The sequence below is a fragment of the Eretmochelys imbricata genome, chromosome 1, assembly GCF_965152235.1.
Source record: "Eretmochelys imbricata isolate rEreImb1 chromosome 1, rEreImb1.hap1, whole genome shotgun sequence".
Taxonomy (NCBI): Eukaryota; Metazoa; Chordata; order Testudines; family Cheloniidae; genus Eretmochelys; species Eretmochelys imbricata.
This window is the reverse complement of record NC_135572.1, coordinates 309,102,594-309,123,082: the sequence shown is the minus strand read 5'-3', so window position 1 is coordinate 309,123,082 and position 20,489 is coordinate 309,102,594. Positions and strand designations below refer to the sequence as shown.

The 20,489-nt window shown below is 39.9% G+C and overlaps 1 protein-coding gene across 8 annotated transcripts in view; it reads left to right on the top strand.

The window, feature by feature from the left end:
* Positions 1-20,489, top strand: part of IMMP2L (inner mitochondrial membrane peptidase subunit 2) — an 837,008-nt gene that overhangs the window by 28,587 nt on the left and 787,932 nt on the right. For all 8 annotated transcript variants that reach the window (XR_013344854.1, XM_077807792.1, XM_077807793.1 and 5 more), the window contains exons 2-3: positions 5,550-5,687; positions 18,417-18,520. Coding sequence is in view for 7 of the 8 variants with exons in the window: in XM_077807791.1 (XP_077663917.1) it covers positions 5,550-5,687; positions 18,417-18,520 (242 nt within the window). In the remaining variant the exon portion in view is untranslated. The remainder of the gene's footprint in view (positions 1-5,549; positions 5,688-18,416; positions 18,521-20,489) is intronic.

Here is a 20,489-nt window from a genome sequence, read left to right as displayed (position 1 = left end):
TTGCTTTCATGAATTAGATAACCCAATTTTCTGGCCTCACTTTGCTCCTTAAGGTCTGAATTTTGACTCCTGCTTCCTTTCCCAGCTTTGCCTCCCTGCAAAACTTCTAAATGCCAGTGAATGCATTGTGAGCCTTACTATGTCAGCAGGAATCATGGATCTGATGTATACTCTATTTATTTAGGTCCACTTCAGCTCCTGATAATGTTAAACAAAACAAATGCAAAAAAGGGAAGCATATCTTGTACTGGGGGCAGGAGGCAGGTGATTCAAGGAAGCTCAGTAGGGAGCCAGGAGGGTTGCATGCTCTACTGGAGCGAGAAGAAACCTGAGGCTTTTGACTTCTGCAGGCATCTTAAGCTGGGTAGCGAAAGAAGGAAAGTGCTGGAGACGTTGCAGAACAACAACTGTCACTGGAGCCAGGGGACTTTGGAATCCTGTTACTTGTATTGAGCTCAGCTTCTGGTGGTGGCTGCTGTTTTTCCATGAGTCACATGTACGCATGGTAACATACAGTACATTCTTAAAGCACTTACATCTCGCATCAAATCCCTGAAGCTTAGTCAGCGACTGACAAAAATATTTATTCCTCCCACCCCCAAAGTAATTAGATAGCGACTGTGATATACATTGGGAATGCAATATTTTGTCTTAACGTTTAGTTTTGCTCTTAAGTCCTTTAGTCATGCTGGTTATTAATTATCTCACGTAACCAAGAGTGTGTGAGGTGCTTTAAAACACAGATAAGACATGATTATAGGCCAAAAAAGCTTACAAACTAGTATTAGGCATGAAGCAACAAGTGGGTAACAAGACATTAGGGTGGGCTTGTGTAGGAAGGACAGGGGAAACACCAATAATATTATGTAGTTGGTGAAGGCTAATGCATATGTTGATGGATTAAAGCAGTTTTTTTTTTTTAATGTATTTGGATAGTTTCTTGTAGGTATCACAGAAGTGTGTCTTCAAGATGGATTTAAACAAGGAGAGGGTAGTAGTCTGGCAGAGCAGCTTACAAAGGGTCATCCGTGCATAGGAATTGGTGGAGCTGGTGGTGGGGGAAGTGCACAAACAGGGTATTAGGGCTGACCTCGCTGGAGGAGTGGAGTGGGTGGGAAGGGACATAAGAGCCAAGACTGGATATAGGGAGGTGTAGAATTATGCAGGGCCTAGAAAGTGAAGGCAGAAAACTTGGAAGTGATGCAGTGGAGAAGGGGGAGCCAGTGAGGGGACTGATGAAAGAGGGTGGTATGACATGGTTGGTTTTATGGGCAAGGAAGGTGATCTCAGAGGCTGTATTTTGTATGGAATAGTTCTAGGAGTGAGTTTCAGCTGATTCAGCCAATGGTTTGTTCTAAAACAATAAGATGGAAATACAGTATTTGTTTAGGATCAGTAAGTTTTTAACTTTGTGCTTCACAACCTGTTTCAGATACTTTGCAAAAGTAAATGAAGCAAATTGAGAATGATTTCAGAGAAAATGAGTTAATGAACTCTAATGTACAGGGAGAAAAGTCACTGAATCATAGAGGTAGACATATTAAATCTGTACATCAGTTATGCCTCTCTTATCACCAAGTATCACAGATGGTGATAAAGATCCACATGAGGAAAATCATTTGGAGAAGAGTTTTAAATCTCATGGAAGGCTAACGTCAAGAATGATAGAAAAGATATTTCAGTCTTTTGGGTGAAAGATCTTATCATTGATAAAATATTGAAATCTGTAAAGAATTCAAGTGAACATAGGCAGTGAGTTACATGGGCCTGTGGTGCCCGTGCTCCACCAATATTCAGAGCATGGGGGCCTGGCTCCACCAATGTTTGGGGCTGGGCCTCTCCCTCAGCTCTGCCCACTGCCTCCGCACACCTCCCTTGGTACGTCCCTGGGCAGCGGCTGGCTGCTGTTCCCCGCGCAGTTTTCCCTTGCTGGCTGGCTCCTTTCATGCTGTGCCCACCAGCACCACTCTGGCTAAAAGGGAGAGGGGCAGGCTGAGGTGGCTGCCGCTGCTGTGGTCTGCGGAGGGAGGAGGCACATGTGACATGATGGCAGCCCTCCCCCCGGGCCCTGACCCTTCACCAGTCTTGCACCCTGAACCCCTCATCCCCGGCCCCACTCTGCAGCCCTCAACCCCGCACCCTCTGCCCTAGACCCCTCCCACACCCAACCCCCCCATCCCAGAACCCTCACCCCCAGCCAGAGCCCTCATGCCCCCACTCTCCCCCACATTGTGCAATGTAGGGAAACTGTTAAACGCTTACTGTTTCCAGTCCATTTTTACATTATTTAATAAAAAAAAAATTGGCTTACAAGGCAGGTGTGGGGGAGACTTGGATGCGTTCTAGGCACCACCAAAAATTATACAAACCTGGCGCCCAAGCAAGTGAAAAACGTGCTTATTTATTTTGCATAGCTGGCTCTTGTTACACAAGTTTAATACTTTATGAAGCTACTCTTCCATGTCTGGGACAGAAATGCAATTTGTAATATTATTTAATTAAATATACTTTGACTGTCTTACAAGACAAATAGTCTGTGTAGCACAACTGTGTTTCTGACAAGGAGTAAACAATAAGAAATTATAATATGTAACTTTAAAAATTCTAGGAGTACTTGTGGCACTTTAGAGACTAACAACTTTAGCTGTAGCTCACAAAAGCTTATGCTCAAATAAAGTTGTTAGTCTCTAAGGTGCCACAAGTACTCCTTTTCTTTTTGCGAATACAGACTAACACGGCTGTTTCTCTGAAACCTTTAAAAATTCTGTAGTTAAGAAGATTGAACCAAATTATTAAAAGAACTACAATATTTTCCTCCAAAAATACTTTGTTCATTCCGCATAGTCATACTGGATGACTCTAGACTTCAGAGAGGGCCCAGTCTATTCTCCTAACTATGCACAAATAACTCCTATTAAAGTTAGCAGAGTTGCACACATGGCGAGGAGAATAAATCTTATGTTTTGAGAGTTCAGTAAGTTAAAATGCTTCTTAAAAAGTAGCTTTTAGTGCTCTAGAACAGTGGTTTCCAAACTTGTTCCGCCGCTTGTGCAGGGAAAGCCCCTGGTGGGCCGGGCCGGTTTGTTTGCCTGCCGCATCCGCAGGTTTGGCCGATTGTGGCTCCCAGTGGCTGCGGTTCGCTGCTCCAGGCCAGTGGGAACTGCTGGAAGCGGCATGGGCCGAGGGACGTACTGGCCGCCGCTTCTAGCAGCTCCCATTGGCCTGGAGCAGCAAACCGCGGCCACTGGGAGCCATGATTGGCCGAACCTGCCGACACGGCAGGTAAACAAACCGGCCCGGCCCGCCAGGGGCTTTCTTTGCACAAGTGGCGGAACAAGTTTGGGAACTACTGTTCTAGAAATATGGTATACTGAAAGTGCTGAAGGTAGAACTTGATTTAACCAGAGAAATGGGCAAAACACAGGTATAAATATCTTCACTTTGCTCCCCCAGTGCGCTTCAACACTGGGTTTCGGGGAACACTTTTAGGGATGGAGGGGTATTTCAGTCGTATTCATCCAGTCATTTGTTTCTCATCTGTGAGAGCATCAAAAAAAGGTGCTGATTGTGCTGGTGATCTGTGTGAGAGAGATATGGACACATGTAAATTAGCAACTGGACTGAGGCCATCAGTTGTATTTAATATATGAATTGCTCTTCTGTAAATGCTGACATATTGCTTGGTTTTGTACATGACACAAATGTATTAATCCCAAGCCCAAAATCATGAATCAAGCATCCTCAAAATTACAAGTGACTCAAAGTTAGATATTTTTTTAAAAATTAAATTTATGTTTTTGGTCTGTTTCCTGATTTTTTTGAACTCCCCCATCCACCTCCTGTGTGTGTAATTTTCTCTCTCTCACACACACACACACACACACACACACAGTGTTGCCAACTCTGGCAAATTTATAATAAATAAAATGATTTTGGCCTTAAGTGCAGAATCTCTCACTTCAGAACCAAACAGAGATTGGGCACCATACAAACACATAGTAAGAGACAGTGCCTCTCCTGAAGCGCTTACTGGTACTGCAAAGCATGGTGATGAGTTTGTGATATGGGAGTGGGAACTGGGACTCACCAAATTCCTCTCCTATAAAATCTACCAACTATCTATTAGATGGAAACAGAAATTCAAACTGGATGATTGACAAGGGAAAATCTGTGTTGCTTATACCAATGCCCTGAGGTAGCCAGTCCCCATTAAGGGCTAATGACATACCTTTGAGAATGAGGCTTGCTTTCTGGAAAAATAAGTTTATAAAATCAAGTTCTGACTTTTTCGGAGTTTGCACAAGCAGGGTCTTTCACACTGTGACAGTTTAAGACAGGAAGCCTGAATTTAATATGGTGGACAAGTGTAGTCAGTATATGGATTCAAAGAGTGAGGTGATGTCGTTAAAATACCAGGCCAGGAAGATGCACTTAGCAGCTGTGTTTTGTGTGGAGTGGTAGGTGATGGGATGTTACAAGGATGAAAGAGGATAAAGTTTCAGGAATCAAGACAGGAGACTTGGATATGAAGTGGTGACTTTAGACTTGAAAAGTCTATTTCATCACCAGCCTACTGAGTTGTCCGATCTTACACTCTGCTTTTAACTTATTAATGTTATGGCAATAAATCAAGGAGTTACAGCAGTGCTGTATGTCCACGTGACTTATATGACTAATTACATTGGGCTGGTGTCTGAAACAATTGCAGTGTTGTTTGCTACACACTTTGCGTATGTGTTACTGTACGACGTTGGGATGAACTTTTATGTCCTGTGTTACAAAATGAATTACATCTTTCATATGCATAATGTAACTCTTTCTCTTCTTAGCCATAGATTTCATAATCTCCAATGGCAGGGAAAAAATATTTGGAAACACTGACATTATACTCTGATTCATTATGCTCCAATTTATTGTTTCCTTATAGTCGATAAGTTTTGGTACAGATACATAACTGGGTTTTATCTGGCTATATTGCTGTTAACCAGTTTCAGAGTAGCAGCCGTGTTAGTCTGTATTCGCAAAAAGAAAAGGAGTACTTGTGGCACCTTACAGACTAACAAATTTATTTGAGCATAAGCTTTTGTGAGCTACAGCTCACTTCATCAGATACATTCAGTGTAGCTCACGAAAGCTTATGCTCAAATAAATTTGTTAGTCTCTAAGGTGCCACAAGTACTCCTTTTCTTACTGCTAACAGTTACGTTAAGCAAATGGCTTGACTATTACTCATTATTATCAAACTTACTTCTAAAAGTAAAATCCACATAAAATGGTTAAAATAGATAAAAAGTTAATGAGAGAATGCCATACATCAAACTCCATTTGTCTATATCAGCAGATACATAACCTCTGTTTTAATCACTGCACGTTTCTGACTTTTTCTTCTGTTGTATACATTCATCTTTTCATAGCAGATGCTGAGGAGCACTGACAAATTATAGTTCATTGATCAATAAGAGTTCATTGCTTGATTATGATGGAAAAACCCTGCTATTATTTCAGACTTGTTTTTACAGCGTTTCCGTTTTCTTCCTTCATCTTTTCAGATTATGGCACAGGCTGAAGGCTTGGGGAGGAGATACGTTAAAGCCTTTTTTAGAGGCTTCTTTGTTGCTGTTCCTGTGACAGTGACTTTTCTAGATAGAGTGGCCTGTGTAGCAAGAGTGGAAGGAGCATCAATGCAGGTAACAAAGCTTTATTTACTGTTAAATTAAATCCATGTTTTTAGCAAGGCCTGTGTCTCAATTTTAAATAACTGATAACCCAGTTTTAAAGATGGAGGGTGCAGGTGAGAAGGATTCTCTCTCTCCCCGCCTTCCTGATACAGTGTAGTAAAATGAAATGTATGGACAGGGCCTTATGTCATGGAGTGATCTGCTTTCTAATATGTCACACGGGTACTCTGTAATAGGGCAAGAAAAGGCTCTTGGGAGTAAAACTTCACAGAATACTATAATTCCAAGGAAAGCAAAAAGGTATTTTTTCAACAATAGATCTTGCTAAAATTTTGGCAAATCCAGACATTCTCATTTTACAGTAGTAAAAATTTCAGTGTAGAATTTGGGGTCTGTGGAGGAGTTGTTTGTTTATGAAATGTTCTATTTAAAACACTATGCATTTTAATTTTAAAAGAAAAAACAACTATTACCAGACCTATTATTACTCATGACTGTGTACAGGTATCATTTCAATAAGGAACCTGTGGAACTAGTTGCCGGGGAATGTTGTTAAGGCCAAAACTACAATGGGGTTCAAAAAAGAATTAGATAAATTCATGGAGGATAGGTCCATCAATGGTTAGCATTGCCAACATGGTCAGTGATGCAACACCATGCCTTGGGTGTCCCTAACCTCTGACCACCAGAAGCTGGTAATGGACAACAGGGGATGGAACACTTGATGATTGTTCTGTTCGTTCCCTCTGAAGCGCCTGGTATTGGCCACTGTCGGAAGACAGAATATTGGGCAAGATGGACCATTGGTTTAATACCCTGTATGGCTGTTCTTATATTGTTAAGCTGGAAAATAGATGGCTTGAAATCGTGCTAACACTTATTTTATTTATTGGGAAAGTGATAGTCTAATGGGCTTATAGTGTATGCTCATGATATAAACTGGTGTACTAAAGCACATGAATATTCTGATATTTTTTGTGGTGTAAAGGGACATTTAAAAGGAAAGAAAAGATTGTTGCTATTGAAAACCACCGCTGCTTCCCCTTACTGTGTTGTTGGGACTTTTCAAATGGATGCTGTTTCAATTTTGCAATTCTGTCAGAGTGACTCTCTTTGTCCGTTGCTTCATTGCATTCTGATGACCATATTCCAATGTGTGTAGCTGCAGTATCTATCTTCTTCTGACAGTGCAATCGCCTGTCCCCCAGTGAAAATTACCTTCGTGTAGCAAGGGGATTGTCTTCTCTTTCTTCTTTAAGGATAATAGCAACTAGGGATGAATCAACTTCTGTTCCATTAAAGTTCCTGGACTTCTGGAGTAGATGAAGATCTCAGGAAGAGCAGAGACAGGTGATGGGAGAGAGGAAGTGGTCTTGGGGAAAACTCAGGCTGTTGTTTCTTTTAGGGACCAGGAGCCTTGTAGTGTAGAGTGGGGCAAGGCCTTCCCTCTCTCCCAGCCAACAGGATAAGCTCTGGGAAAGAGAGCATTATATATTCTTCCTCTTCTATCATAACGAGAGATGCTAGCAGGGGACAGCCTGCTGACTTGGGCCAGCCCAAGAGGGAAAGGACTGAGTTACAAATGGGCCAGCTGGGAGAAGCTGGCTAAGGCTGCAAGGGGCCTGAAATTAGCACATAGGTCCCAGAAGGAGGGCTGTGGGACTCCTGAATGAGGGAAAAGAAATGTGCTTGAATACAGACTCCAGAAACAGGACTGTGGGACCCCGGAACATAGGAGAAGAGACCTAGGTCTTGGAGAGCAGATTTTACTTTTAAAACACCATGTGTTGATGTTTCTGAAACAAAAATTTCATGGTATTTCCATTTTATAGGAAACTTCAAAAATATTTGGTTTACCAAATTTCAAAATGTTGACATTTCCCACTAAACGAGTTCAAGTTTTGCCAGCTCTACTTTTGTCCAATAGCTGAAAAATGTATGTTAATTTTTTAGCCCATTGAGTCAGGACCTCAGATTTACATCTCCTGAAAGGCATTATCTCCAACAATACAATACATTCTAGCACCAAGCTGGAATACTGGTTTACTGCTAATTTGGAGGGATGAGTGTTACAAGCGAGTCCACATGATCTTTTGTATAAGATAAGTTTGAATAACACAAAAAACATAGTTCAAAACAAAGTTATACTTCTATGCTATATAACATATCTCACATTCTTATGTCATGACGTTTTTCAGAACACTACAAACCTTAACTAATTTTAAACATTGTAATAAAACATTCAGTTATTTTGATGTGAAGGTTTATTAGATCCAAACAAGACCAATCTTTTAGCAGGTATGTTATTTTAAAGAAATGTATCTCTCATACTGCAGAGCTTGAGAAAGGAAAACTACAAGTCACTGCTTTAGAATGCCATTTCTTTATCTTGCACTCCAGAAAGTGATTTATGTTGAATGCATTTGAAAGCTATAAGATAGAAGGGAATGTGAAATTTAGTCAGTGTGTAGCCAATAGAATCAAAAGCTCTCACTGTATGATTTCCAAGATTTGATTTGTACTAGACCGCTTAGACTCCTGGCTTTTTGCACTCATCATTCTGGTTCCTGCTGAGTTTGAAATTAAAAGTTATGTCAAGAAACAAGGAATAGGGCTTTCTCTTTTCAGATTTTCTGATTTTTGTTTTTATTTTGAACCCGGAATGTGTGTAATGTTGCTTCATAATCACTAAAGATTGTAACTCTTTTGATACTCTGGCAAATAGACTGCGTGGAGGTCCTCAAGAAAACAGATATTCTCAATCATTTCGGCAGACTTCACGAATTTCATTGTTTCATGTTGATTTCACATTTTCGCAATGTTGAGAACTACCTGGTGGAACCTTTCTTCCGCTCAGTCACCTCTTCGTGGGTATTTATCACTAATCTGTAAAGTAATGCACCATTCAGTGTTTTTTTTTTTTTTTTTGGACCACACTTTACTGCTTCATCATCTGACTTTTTTTTCTTTTTAAATGTCCTTTTCTTTAAACCTCTAGTTGAGGGCTTGTTTCTTAGATGGTCAGAGTTATGTGCTCATTTAACATCTTGTTAGTAATACTGAACTTCAAATGGATTTGTGTTGATTTACAGCATTGAATAGAAGTGACACAGGAACAGCTGGTGTGAAAATTTAGTAATTTACTGTTACAGAGCTTGCAGTTTTTCGTGTAATGTTGACTATACACTTATTTTATAGGTTTCAGAGCAACAGCCATGTTAGTCTGTATTTGCAAAAAGAAAAGGAGTATTTGTGGCCCCTTAGAGACTAACCAATTTATTTGAGCATAAGCTTTCGTGAGCTACAGCTCACTTCATCGGATGTTTTATAGGGTTACTGTCCTATATAAATGAACCTTCCTTGTCAGTCTATATCTGTTCATGGCTTCTCCTGTTGAGTTACAATGCTTTCTGTTTGTCTGATACATTAAAGTTTCTTTATACTTCAGTGGATTGATCATGTTTTTCCTAATGCTGTGGAAAAAGGAACCCCCTGATGGTTAATGAATGTAAGAATTCATATATCCAAATTAGCTGCTTTGAAATGTTAGATTGTGATTTTTATTTCCAAGTTCAGCGACAAACAATTGAGTGTGCTAAACTAGGAATTCAGTCTGATGATCAATAACCTCAGACAAAGTACACCTGCCACTGTAAACTCTACACTAGCAAATATTTTTGAATATTATAATCCATTATGCAGTGTACCTGTTGTAATTACTTATTCTATGGCATTTTCTCCTTACATTATTATTGTAATATTAGGATTACTGTGACTATATGCTGCTTTGAATACTTCTCCTCTTCTTCAAGCTATAAGAAAATAAGCCTTGACCTTCTGGTGTCCACCAGCAGCATAACAAATATCAAGTTAATTATTATTTATTGTTAAAGGATGTATTGCTTCCCTCTTACTTACAGAAGCTTGTGACCTGTAAGGCTCCCATCATATGACTGGGACCTCAATTTACATGCTTTTAGTATTAGATTGGTTAGTAATTGGAGAGTCAAAGTGCTGTGTGACTTCTGCACCCTTGTCCTAAATTAAGACCTAGGTGTTCCATTTATACTGAGCTATTAAGCCAGGAGCTTGAACAAACTAGAGAGGTTTCAGACTAGAGATATGTATGCAACATTCTTGGATTTTGTTTCCTTAAAAATAACAGCATTTATGGGTCCATTTGTTAACCCTCTTTCAGAAATAGCGTCAGGTGTGTTTGTGGATTTCTTTTTTTTTTTTTGAACTTGGAGTTTTACTGCTAATAAAAAAGCATGGAGTATAAGTTACCTGTAAACACAATTTTATATATGGTGTTAGTGTTCATGAAAGATGTCATAATTTATGCTGTTTGCTAGAAGATTTATTATTGTTTGCGGGATACTGTAATGGTTAACGTGAAATGAGGGTCTTCTCCTTCAGGTTCTCCTCCCTTCTTCATGCCTTCTTCTCCTAAAGAACTGTTTCTATATGCCTCAGTAAGATGTCATTTCATTATATCAAGATGCTGTTGTGGGGTATCAAAGCTTGTTATAAATTTTATTGAGTCCCTTGGATGTAATGTTAAAACATAGCTATTAATGAATTGGGTACCAAGCCTCTGCCTCCAAACAAACCATGTCAGCAATACATTTTTAAAAACAGTATAATTTTCACAAACTTGGTGTAAGTTTTAGAATGCTGTGGAATACAATGATATTAATATAGCAACATCTGTTTAAAATATAAGAGTGTGTATAATGTCACTGCTCATTAGAACAGAAGGCTGGGAGGCAACTGCCAGGCTGTAACTTGTGTGTCACTGACTTGCTGTTTGTCCTTGGGTAGATCAGCTTACTTTTCCATGCCTTAAAATCTCCATCTTTAAAATGAAGATAATACTCACTTATCTCACAGGGACCAGGGGTTGTGAGTTTTGATGAATGCTGACTTCGTATTTTGAAAGCTGTGTAAGCATAAGGTGTGAAATGCATCTACTCTTGGAGCCAGAGGCACAAATTCCAACTGCATCGAACCCACCCTCCACCCTTACTGGGTTTCTTCACACAAAGATTTAGGCTATGTCTACATGCTGACCATTTATGTTGGCAAAGTATATGTCACTCAGGGGTGTGACTCCCCCTTCCCCCCCGAGTGACATAAGTGACGCGTCTCCCACCGACGTAAATACTGCTGCTCGTTGTGGGTGGTTTAATTATGTTGACAGGAGAGCTCCCTCCCGTCGGCATAGAGCAGTTACACAAGAGATCTTACAGCAGCGCAGCTGCATCGGTACAGCTGTGCCATAAGAACGGCCATGCTGGGTCAGACCAAAGGTCCATATAGCCCAGTATCCTGTCTTCTGACAGTGGCCAATGCCAAGTGCCCCAGAAGGAATGAACTGGACAGGTATTCATCAAGTGATCCATCCTGTTGCCCATTCCCAGCTTCTGGCAATTGTAAGCTCTCTGGTTTAGACATAGTCTTAGTGTGCAGCAAGCTAGGGTGTGAATGTTTCAAACAGCGGTATGTCAAAGCACACTATGGAACTTTTAGTGCATGGCAGCAGGGTCCACACAGTGAGTTAGTGCACATTTAGGCTAGTGTGCTGTAGATTTACAACCTGGCTTTCTGTGCACTAAGTCTCCATATAGACAAGCCCTTAGGTAGATAAGTTGAGTACCAGACAGTGCACTTGTGGGAGTCTTTTAGATGAAACTTTATGTAGCCCTCCCCACCGCTTTCCTCCCTGGGTTACTTGGGAACAGGCAATGCTAACCTGTGTGCCTGGGCACCTGATGTTGTTGATATTAAAGGAGATCCTGAGTATCCCAGTGGTGATGTTGGATAGGTGGGAATCCTCTGTCCACCCCTCTACTGCAGTCCCTTTACTCCTAAAGGAATTTAAAATTGGTAGTGCCTCCACCTGGCTGGCCCCTGTACACACTCAATGGCGTGCCTTGGGAACCTTCAGGAATAAACCTATTCTTGTAATATTAATAACAATAATCTGTGGCATGGGTCTAAGTCAAAAATACCAATTACAAATAATATACATCCAATATACTAATATTAGAGTTAACATACCTTTACTTAACTACTTAAAGAAACAGAGTTTCTTAACTGACTGAGATTAAATGCCACTACTAATTTAAATCCACAGGGGACAGTTGAATAAAATCAAATAATATAGTGTAGAGTAATAAATGAAACTTATCTAACTGGCATTTACACTGTCACCATTTACCCCACCCCGGAGTAGAGCTCCCTGGGATTTCAGAGTCCTAGACGCTTGCGTGGACATGCTTGAAGATCTGAAGCTGGAGACAGCACTCTGTTGGTTCTGTGTATCATCCCAGCCAAGGCAACAAGCTGCACAGCCCCTCTGAAGATTGGAGTTGGCCCCACCAACTGTCAGCAGCTCTTGGTCCTGGTCTGATAGGAAGATCACTCTGCTCTTTTCAGACTCAGTCTCTCTGCTGTGCCCCTTCCCTTGCAAGTACTTTCCCAAACATGAGTAGGGGCTACTCACAGCTCCTTCATGGCAGGCTCACCTCAGTCAGCTCCAGGCACAGCAATAGTCTTTCCCCTGGCTCCAGTGAAGCCACAAACCATCTCTGAAGCTCCTTGCTCGATCAAAGCCCCAGCAGGATTTCTGCAGCAGCTCCTGGTATGGACAGATATGACAAGATTATGGGTATCAACAGATGGCTTAGGCAGTGGTGCTATAAGGAGGGCTTTGGGATGTATGGCCACTGGGAGGCATTCATGGACAGAGGACAGTTCTCTCGGGATGGACTTCATCTGAGTAGGGAAGGAAGTAGACTTCTCGGATGGAGGCTGGCACAACTGATTAAGAGAGCTTTAAACTAGGAATTTGAGGGAGATGGTTGGGAGATGTCCAGGTAATCTCCACGCCGGATTTTAGCATTGAGAGGACAGAAAACGAAGTAAGAGAGGTTACAGCCGTTGGTAGGAGGAAGGGCAGTGTAGATACCAGTCTACTAGGTTATACTGGCAGTAAAATGACCGTGCCTAATAGGGTACAGAATGTGAGTGAGGCCAAACAGCAAAAATTAAGATGTTCGTACACTAATGCGAGGAGCCTAGGTAACAAAATGGAGGAACTAGAGCTACTGGTGTAGGAAGTGAAACCAGATATTATAGGGATAACAGAAACATGGTGGAATAGTAGTCATCACTGGACTACAGGTATTGAAGGGTATGTGCTGTTTAGAAAAGACCGAAATAAAGGTAAAGGTGGTGGAGTAGCATTGTATATCAATGATGAGATAGAATGTAAAGAAATAAGAAGCGATGAAATGGATATGACTGAGTCCGTCTGGGCAAAAATTAAATTGGGGAAGAAAACTATTAGAGCCTCCCCTGGGATAGTGCTTGGATGTGCTATAGACCGCCAGGATCTAATTTGGATATGGATAGAGCCCTTTTTAATGTTTTTAATAAAGTAAATACTAATAGAAACTGTGTGATCATGGGAGACTTTAACTTCCCAGATATAGACTGGAGGACGAGTGCTAGTAATAATAATAGGGCTCAGATTTTCCTAGATGCGATAGCTGATGGATTCCTTCATCAAGTAGTTGCTGAACCGACTAGAGGGGATGCCATTTTAGATTTGGTTTTGGTGAGTAGTGAGGACCTCATAGAAGAAATGGTTGTAGGGGATAATCTTGGCTCAAGTGATCATGAGCTAATTCAGTTCAAACTGAACGGAAGGATTAACAAAAATAAATCTGCAACTAGGGTTTTTGATTTCAAAAGGGCTAACTTTCAAAAATTAAGGAAATTAGTTAGGGAAGTGGATTGGACTGAAGAACTTGTGGATCTAAAGGCAGAGGAGGCCTGGGATTATTTTAAATCAAAGCTGCAGAAGCGATCGGAAGCCTGCATCCCAAGAAAGGGGAAAAAATTCATAGGCAGGAGTTGTAGACCAAGCTGGATGAGCAAGCATCTCAGAGAGGTGATGAAGAAAAAGCAGAAAGTGTACAGGGAGTGGAAGATGGGAGGGATCAGCAAGGAAAGCTACCTTATTGAGATCAGAACATGTAGGAATAAAGTGAGACAGACTAAAAGTCAAGTAGAGTTGGACCTTGCAAAGGGAATTAAAACCAATAGTAAAAGGTTCTACAGTCATATAAATAAGAAGAAAACAAAGAAAGAAGAAGTGGGACCGCTAAACACTGAGGATGGAGTGGAGGTCGAGGATAATCTAGGCATGGCCCAATATCTAAACAAATACTTTGCCTCAGTCTTTAATAAGACTAAAGAGGATCTTAGGGATAATGGTAGCATGACAAATGGGAATGAGGATATGGAGGTAGATATTACAATATCTGAGGTAGAAGCGAAACTGAAACAGCTTAATGGGACTAAATCGGGGGCCCCAGATAATCTTCATCCAAGAATATTAAAAGAATTGGCACATGAAATTGCAAGCCCATTAGCAAGAATTTTCAATGAATCAGGGGTTATAACGTATGATTGGAGAATTGCTAACATAGTTCCTATTTTTAAGAAAGGGAAAAAACGTGATCCGGGTAATTATAGGCCTGTTAGTTTGACATCTGTAGTATGCAAGGTCTTGGAAAAAATTTTGAAGGAGAAGGTATTTAAGGACATTGAAGTCAATGGTAAATGGGACAAAATACAACATGGTTTTACAAAAGGTAGATCGTGCCAAACCAACCTGATCTCTTTCTTTGAGAAAGTAACAGATTTTTTAGACAAAGGAAACGCAGTGGATCTAATTTACCTAGATATTAGTAAGGCATTTGATATCGTGCCACATGGGCAATTATTAGTTAAATTGGATAAGATGGGGATCAATAGGAAAATTGAAAGGTGGATAAGGAATTGGTTAAAGGGGAGACTACAACGGGTCCTACTGAAAGGTGAACTGTCAGGCTGGAGGGAGGTTACCAGTGGAGTTCCTCAAGGATCGGTTTTGGGACCAATCTTATTTAATCTTGGCACAAAAAGTGGGAGTGTGCTAATAAAGTTTGCTGATGATACAAAGCTGGGAGGTATTGCCAATTTAGAGAAGGACAGGGGTATCCTACAGGAGGATCTGGATGACCTTGTAAACTGGAGTAATAGTAATAGGATGAAATTTAATAGTGAGAAGTGTAAGGTTATGCATTTAGGGATTAATAACAAGAATTTTAGTTATAAGCTAGGGACGCATCAATTAGAAGTAACGGAGGAGGAAAAGGACCTTGGAGTATTGGTTGATCATAGGATGACTATGAGCTGCCAATGTGATATGGCCGTGAAAAAAGCCAATGCGGTCTTGGGGTGCATCAGGAGAGGTATTTCCAGTAGGGATAAGGAGGTTTTAGTACCGTTGTACAAGGCACTGGTGAGACCTCACTTGGAATACTGTGTGCAGTTCTGGTCTCCCATGTTTAAGAAGGATGAATTCAAACTGGAACAGGTACAGAGAAGGGCTACTAAGATGATCCGAGGAATGGAAAACTTGTCTTATGAAAGGAGACTCAAGGAGCTTGGCTTGTTTAGCCTAACTAAAAGAAGGTTGAGGGGAGATATGATTGCTCTCTATAAATATATCAGAGGGATAAATACCGGAGAGGGAGAGGAATTATTTAAGCTCAATACCAATGTGGACACAAGAACAAATGGATATAAACTGGCCACCAGGAAATTTAGACTAGAAATTAGACAAAGGTTTCTAACCATCAGAGGAGTGAAGTTTCGTAATAACCTTCCAAAGGAAGCAGTGGGGGCAAAAGATCTATCTGGCTTTAAGATTAAACTCGATAAGTTTATGGAGGAGATGGTAGATGAGATAACAACATGGTTTTGGTAATTAAATATTCATGGTAAATAGGCCCAATGGCCTGTGATCGGATATTAGATGGGGTTGGATCCGAGTTACCCAGGAAAGAATTTTCTGTAGTATCTGGCTGGTGAATCTTGCCCATATGCTTAGGGTTTAGCTGATTGCCATATTTGGGGTCGGGAAGGAATTTTCCTCCAGGGCGGATTGGAAGAGGCCCTGGAGGTTTTTCGCCTTCCTCTGTAGCATGGGGCACGGGTCACTTGCTGGAGGATTCTCTGCTCCTTGAAGTCTTTAAACTATGATTTAAGGACTTCAGTAGCACAGCTATAGGTGTGAGGTTTTTTGCAGGAGTGGTGGGTGAAATTCTGTGGCCTGCGTTGTGCAGGAGGTCAGACTGGATGATCATAATGGTCCCTTCTGACCTAAATATCTATGAATTTGTGACAGAGCGCCACACCAGCAGTCTGGCTCCTTTCCCCCCCGCCCCAAAATGGAGCCCACTGCCTCCTCTCCCCGCACTCCCTGGAAGAGAAAGTCTCTCAGCCTTTGCCTAAGGCATCATGGGAGTTGTAATCTCTAAGGCTAGATTGCAGCACACAGGATCTTCCCAGCTGGAACACTCGCAATAAAGTTCAGAGGCCCCTCTATTAAAAGGGCCCTACAAATAAAAAATAGGGTCTGTGCATTCTACATAGACTTCAGAGATTCTATGGCACTTTCAATTAGATTAGGGGTTTGTGCTTTTGTCATTGCTCCAATATCCTTTCTTCTCACTATCATGCAGGATGCTACCCTCCGTCCAGAGGTGGTTGCATTTCAGTGGCCTGAATATAGTTTGTGAATCATTTGCAAAGTAAAGTGCTATGCAAATGTAGATATTAGCCTTTGATGAAAGATGCTGCATAAATGGAAAGTATTATAAGTAGGAAATAACATTTAAAAAATTCTGATGTCCACTGAAATATAGTTGTAATAAGCTGATTTCCCTTAACTGGTGCTTACTGTACATATAGTTTTTGTGAAATAACTATGATTATACCTGCCATTTCTAAACGTTATAGGTCAAATTCCATTGACCTGCATTGGAGTTTTGACCCTGTGAGTTTAAACCTGCAGATAAAAAGGAAACTATCTTTAGTAATTAGTACCCGACTAAAATAATGTATCATAAATAAATGTTTTATACCTTGTTCTGATGCTGATGTCTATGCATGATCTTCATTCTTGTTAATGTCACTTACACCTGCTTTAAAACCTTGGTGGATCCATTTTTGTCTTATGTCCATAAGCTAATATCACACAAGTCCTATTTGAAATAAATTTTTGTCTGCCTCTGTCTGGGTAGGAAATAAAAGAGGAATGAGGAAACACTGTTTATAATGAATAAAAATGGCATTTGATTTTAAGCAGCTTTATAAATAGAAAACAGAGTCAAGGAGAGGCGGGTGAGAAAATAATGAATCATTACAATTACTTCAGTGAAGCTGAATTCTTTGTCAGAAATTCTAGGTAGTCTTTAGATTTAGCAACATAATTTGTAAATAATTATTGTGAATATAAGTAAACTGAGGCTACACTGAGTGATGACAGATTGATGAGAGCTGTAAGACAATGTGTTGTGAGGACTTCATTTCAATGCATTGTGCCCATTTGTTGTGATCATCATAGATATATCCAATGTGAGCTGGAGAGCCCCAGAAGCTAATAGCTCATTGTTGGTGGAATGCTCCACATAAATGTCAAAGAACAGAGAACTGTAAGGTGAAGTCTAAAGTCTTTTCTGCCACAGATCAAGATACATGTCAGTTAGCACTGTAACAACAACATGACACCTGGAGCTCATTGAATATTTTCTGATGGAACACTTCCATTGGAAAATGCTGATTTGATAGAATCAAGACATTCTGCTGTAGCATAATGATTGTCAAAACTTTCAGTGGAAACCAGGTAGGCCGACTAGCCTTGTTTCCTGCCAGCCTGGGTGCTCCCTGCTTCCCAGAGCAGCTGGGACGAAGCTGAAAAATTCCATTTTGGTTGTCCTGTGCCTTTTAAAATTTTTTTTTTTTTTTTTTAACTTCTGATTCAGGACAAAAGGTTTTTTTCAAAATTTTCCACGTGATGGAAATGCCATTTTTTCGACCAGCTCTGTTGGCGACTGTCTATTATGTCCTTGAAGAAGAGGTTAGCAGTCTCAAAGCTCTCTCGAGGCAGGTATTTGGTTGGACTGATGCCAACCTGACTGAGTACATTCACGAACTCTAAATCTGTCAAGCAAAAAGGCATGCTAGCAGATGACCTCCATTACATATTTCAGGGACAACATGAGTGATACTTGATACACACTATGGTGGAATGGCTCTTCTAAAAATGGTGTCGCTCTTCATGAGAAGTTTCTTAAAAGCATTCTTAATTCCTGTTTCAGAGTAACAGCCGTGTTAGTCTGTTTCGCAAAAAGAAAAGGAGTACTTGTGGCATCTTAGAGACTAACCAATTTATTTGAGCATAAGCTTTTGTGAGCTGCAGCTCACTTCATCCGATGTATCCGATGAAGTGAGCTGTAGCTCATGAAAGCTTATGCTCAAATAAATTAATTCTTTTCTTTTTGATTCCTGTTGTATCCTAATAAGAGTATGGAATTGCAGTTGAATTACAATTTGCATATTGTGCTGTATTGCAAGATGTACATTGTACTTTACTATAAATATATGGCATTTAACTATATCAGCACCTAATATAAGTAAGTTCCACTGAACATACTCTTCTCACCAGTGATTCAGATTCTGGTCCCATAAAACCAATGGCCCAAAAAATTTCATTAGCTTTAATGGGATCAGGATTGGGACCTCCCAGGAAATGGGAAGGAAACTGGAGAGGAGGCGTTTTAGGAGAAATGTTGAATTTCTTACTTTTAACCTAAAACTGTTTTCCTCTTTCCTTAGCCTTCCTTGAATCCAGGGGAAAGACAGGTATCTGATGTAGTGCTTTTAAACCATTGGAGTATTAGAAATTATGAAGTGCAACGTGGAGACATTGTGTCATTAGTGTAAGTAATTTCAAATACATTCAATTCATATTTATGCACATCTTGAACCATCAGCATTGTAATAGGTTTTATCTGTAATGCCACGCTGTATTTTTGCATGTTGGCAATAACGCTATAGAGAAGATTGATCATATGAGCAACAAATGCATTATTATTGTAAATTTTCACCATACAAGAAATCTTCAAAGGGTTCATTATTTGCTTGAAAGGAGAAAAATGTGAAGTACTGTGTGGTATTATATAGATGTTTAGAAGAACTGCCAAGAAAAAGACGTGCGGTAAGGTATTTCAGATTTCTAATCAAGTAGAGTGATCAGTTCAATGATGATTATAGATCTGGAATACAGTAGGTAAAAAAATACATGGATTAATGGAGTATATGAAGAGTATTTTTTTAAGTCATGTTGCTTTATGGATATTTAATTCAGGAGGAAAAACCTTCTGTTTTCTTACTGTTTATCACATATCACAGTAACTTTTTTTTGGAAAAGTCTAACTACCACATTTAAGTTTAAGTAAGATCACAAAAACCAGACTTCTCTTTAAAGTACAACTTTATAAAAAACGGCTTATGAATTAGAACATGGAGGCTTATGTATCAAGCCAAAAGGTGGCACTGTTTCTCTGTTGAAAATATTCAAGACCATTAGAGGACAAAAATTCCATTTCAGTCTTAATGTAATATAGAAATGGAATGTCAAAGTGTGTATCACTGACACAATGATATAATACATTCTCATAGTATATGCTTGGATGGCTTAAGCTTAAGGTGTTTAGTTTTATAAGTAAAATGCACAGTATATAGACTTCAACTGAACTTGTCTTCTAAAGCTAATTTCCTTAGATTCCTTAGGTTTACATCTGTTTTAATAGACCACATTGTTATGGCTATCTGTCTACTGAGGTGGCAATTAATATCTAAATTTTACTACCAATTGTTTAAGCAAATATAAAAAAATCTACTCTAAGGCACGCTGTTCTTTTGTAGGATTATTTTGGATTTATTTTTCTGGTTCTTGAATGGGCTGCTGCATTTTCTGACAGATTTTTCTAAATGCTTTGACTAAAGTAGTATATTATTCATATTTGAGACACCTTACATTTTATGGAGGGCCTCCAAATTAAGGCCAGTTTATTGACTGACTGTGTGGAAGCAGATTCTACATGTGTATACGTACTTCTGCCCAAGTCACATCTTAGAGGTTACTTTAAATACAGTAGTGTATCTGGTTAGTAATTATTGGACTGAATAGAAGGTCAGTGAGTTTAACCAGGCACAAAGTGGAATAACAATGTTACGCAGTCATTATGCTTTTAAAGGTTCCCTTCTAAAGTCTGATCCATCTGCATGGATTACTTTCATTTTGTCACACAGATGCCCTGTTTTCGAAACCTTGTTACCAGCCTTTTACACGCTGGGTTATACAGTTGTGTCCTTATTACTCTTTTGTCTTCTGTTTGACAGGGTTGTTCCCTCAGTTAGTTGGTGGTGGAAAGAATATCCACCCATGTGGAAGAGGTCACATAGTAGCCATGCAGCTGTACTGAGTTTTTTTTTCCTTGGGAAGTGTACAGAAGGCACAGAATAGTATGCTCAAAAGTCACTATGAGGAAAACAAAGAGGTGAAATTTAAGAAGATTCAGTATTTTTTTTATGTAGAACTATTAAAGGCTTCATATGTCATTACTTAATTTAGAGAATCTTATTATATGGGTTCATTAGAAATTGAGTTAAACTAGGACGCTGGCCTCTCCCTACTTCCTTCCAAACGTTGGAGAAGTTTAGATCCAAATTTTGTGACTTATGCCAATATATCATTATTTTAAAGTCTGAGTATAACAATATGATGTGGTGAGCCTTGTATGATGTAGTATCCAGGTGAAACGAAATTGTGCAGGCACATGTTTATTAATTCTAGAGAATTAACTTCTGGTACGTGAGTCTCTTTTATTGAGTAAATGGGTTAAT